We start from the raw sequence: 2,015 nt of genomic DNA, 5'->3' as shown, positions 1-2,015 counted from the left end.
GAAAAGAAAAAAGAAAAAAGTAGATAGGCAGATAAAGAAACTTAAAGTGCATTTTTCCTTGCCTTATATTTTAAATTTCTGGCATATAATTCAGAAGGAATTCAAACAACTGAGTGACACAATAGTAAAATTCTTTGTATTCACTTCTACTTCTTTATAGGAACAATCCATAAAAACGAAAACTAGGAATGGAAGCCAGTTCAGGACTCCACACAGTACATAAATACTGGCTTCCGGCACCTCCACCCCTATGAAGTAAACACCCTAGCAGAGTGGAAAAAGGAAGAGGCTGCGGACGAACAACGCGGACGTCTGCAGGCACACCCCTTCCTTGCTACTAACAAAAATGCAGCAGCGCAGGAGTTTCCCCCTACGTTCGTGTTAGTTGCAGCGCCCACAACAGCATACATTCTGTTGACTGGTTGAGTCCGCATAAGTGGCAGTGCGTTTCTGCAAGCACGGTTGTGTTCAAAAGATACATGGACTGTTTCAGGTCAACCTCGGAGAAACCCCCAAGCACCTGGCAGGCAGCACACCTTCTTCCGTGGGCAGGCGCCCTTTGCCGCTCCATCAGCAGCGTGGGAAAAGCGGAACCAACAGGCAGGAAGCAGTGCGAACAGCCACATCAGTTGTCCACAGCAGCCAGGGAGCGTCTTTGGGGCGTCTAATAGGCCTGGCCTACGTGGAAAGAGAGCGGGGACCTCTGTCACTGTGACAGCACCTATCTCCAGTGCCCGTGTGCCCGCTTGCGGGTAACACCTGGCTCTGCTTTGCCAAGTAGGAGCGTGAGAACCTAGCACAGCCCCCAGTCGCTAGCCTCCCTCGCCTGGCTCCGCCCACAGCATTTGTAGCCCCTCCCTAGCCCCGCCCAGTAGGGGGGCATTCGCACACCACTTCCGGCTCCAGCCTCCAAACCGGCTTCCGTCGCTCTCCACTTCCCTTTCCTTAGCTCTCTTCCCCGGTCGCTACCTCCTCCTTTAACACAGTCACGTGAGGGGCTCGCGCGGGGGCTGCCGGGAGTAGTACTGCCGGTCGGTCAGAGTTCGGCCTCAATATGGCGGTTCCGGTCAGGCAGTGACCAAGGATTTGCAGTCCGAAAGGCTAAGTGGCGATTGTCGCCGTCTCCACCTATCAGGGTGGAATGCGAGGACGCGGGGGCGAGCGCTGAGGAGCGGCGGTGACAGGGAGGGGGTCTGTGCTGTGTGCCCTGGGAGCTGAGGCGGCGGCGTCTGTTCCTTCTACTCGTCTCTGGGCTTCAGTGCGGAGCCCCGCCCGGCCGGGCTAGGCCGGCGGGCGGCGGCGGTAGCTGCTGTAGCCGCAGAATCAACTCTGAGGGTGGGTCGGAGGGCGGGCGCCGCCGCTGCTTCTGCCGCGGCGATGGCCCAGTGTGTACAATCAGTGCAGGAGCTAATCCCAGACTCCTTCGTCCCCTGTGTCGCCGCGCTGTGCAGCGACGAAGCCGAGCGGCTCACCCGTCTCAATCACCTCAGCTTCGCGGAGCTGCTTAAGCCCTTCTCTCGTCTCACTTCCGAGGGTACGTGATGTTCTCTCTTTTTCATGGGGCTCCCGCAAAGCTGTGGCCGGGAGAAGGAAGTTGCGGACGGGCAGGGGCGAGAAGGGCGGTGTTTACGTCCTGGACCCGGTAGAGTGGCGTCTGGGACTGTGGCCACTCCGGTGGCGGCTGGAGGAGGGGCCCTGAGTGAGGTTGTCAAGATGGAGCGGTCTTAACCTCTAGTTTCTCTAGGCACTTACTTTTTTCCTCGGACAAGCCAGGTCGTTAAGTAATTGGTATAAAGAAAAAGACGAGTCTCAAAGAAGGGAGTTGAGACTGTTCTCAACCCCCACGGGGAAGGAATTAGGCAGTTGCAAAGCTGGTTGGTAGGAAGATGCTGCCTCCTAGACTGACGAGGTCCAAGAGTATGGAGGACCTGTCATCTTCCCCTAGGTGTTAAACTGAACTTTCAAAGTTGTCTTAAATGTTACATTTTTTGTCTTAAATGTTATGCTCTTCTAGC

The 2,015-nt window shown here is 55.7% G+C and overlaps 1 protein-coding gene across 1 annotated transcript in view; it reads left to right on the top strand.

Annotated features, from left to right (window-relative positions):
* Positions 1 to 1,022: 1,022 nt before the first annotated feature.
* Positions 1,023 to 2,015, top strand: part of TRAPPC8 (trafficking protein particle complex 8) — a 150,283-nt gene continuing 149,290 nt past the window's right edge. The window contains exon 1 of the mRNA XM_012656570.1: positions 1,023 to 1,534. Coding sequence (XP_012512024.1) covers positions 1,378 to 1,534 — 157 coding nt within the window. The 5' untranslated portion in view covers positions 1,023 to 1,377. The remainder of the gene's footprint in view (positions 1,535 to 2,015) is intronic.

The sequence above is a fragment of the Propithecus coquereli genome, unplaced genomic scaffold, assembly GCF_000956105.1.
Source record: "Propithecus coquereli isolate 6110/MARCELLA unplaced genomic scaffold, Pcoq_1.0 Scaffold51, whole genome shotgun sequence".
Classification (NCBI taxonomy): domain Eukaryota; kingdom Metazoa; phylum Chordata; class Mammalia; order Primates; family Indriidae; genus Propithecus; species Propithecus coquereli.
The sequence above is the reverse complement of the archived record's forward strand: the minus strand, read 5'-3'. Positions and strand labels throughout refer to the sequence as shown.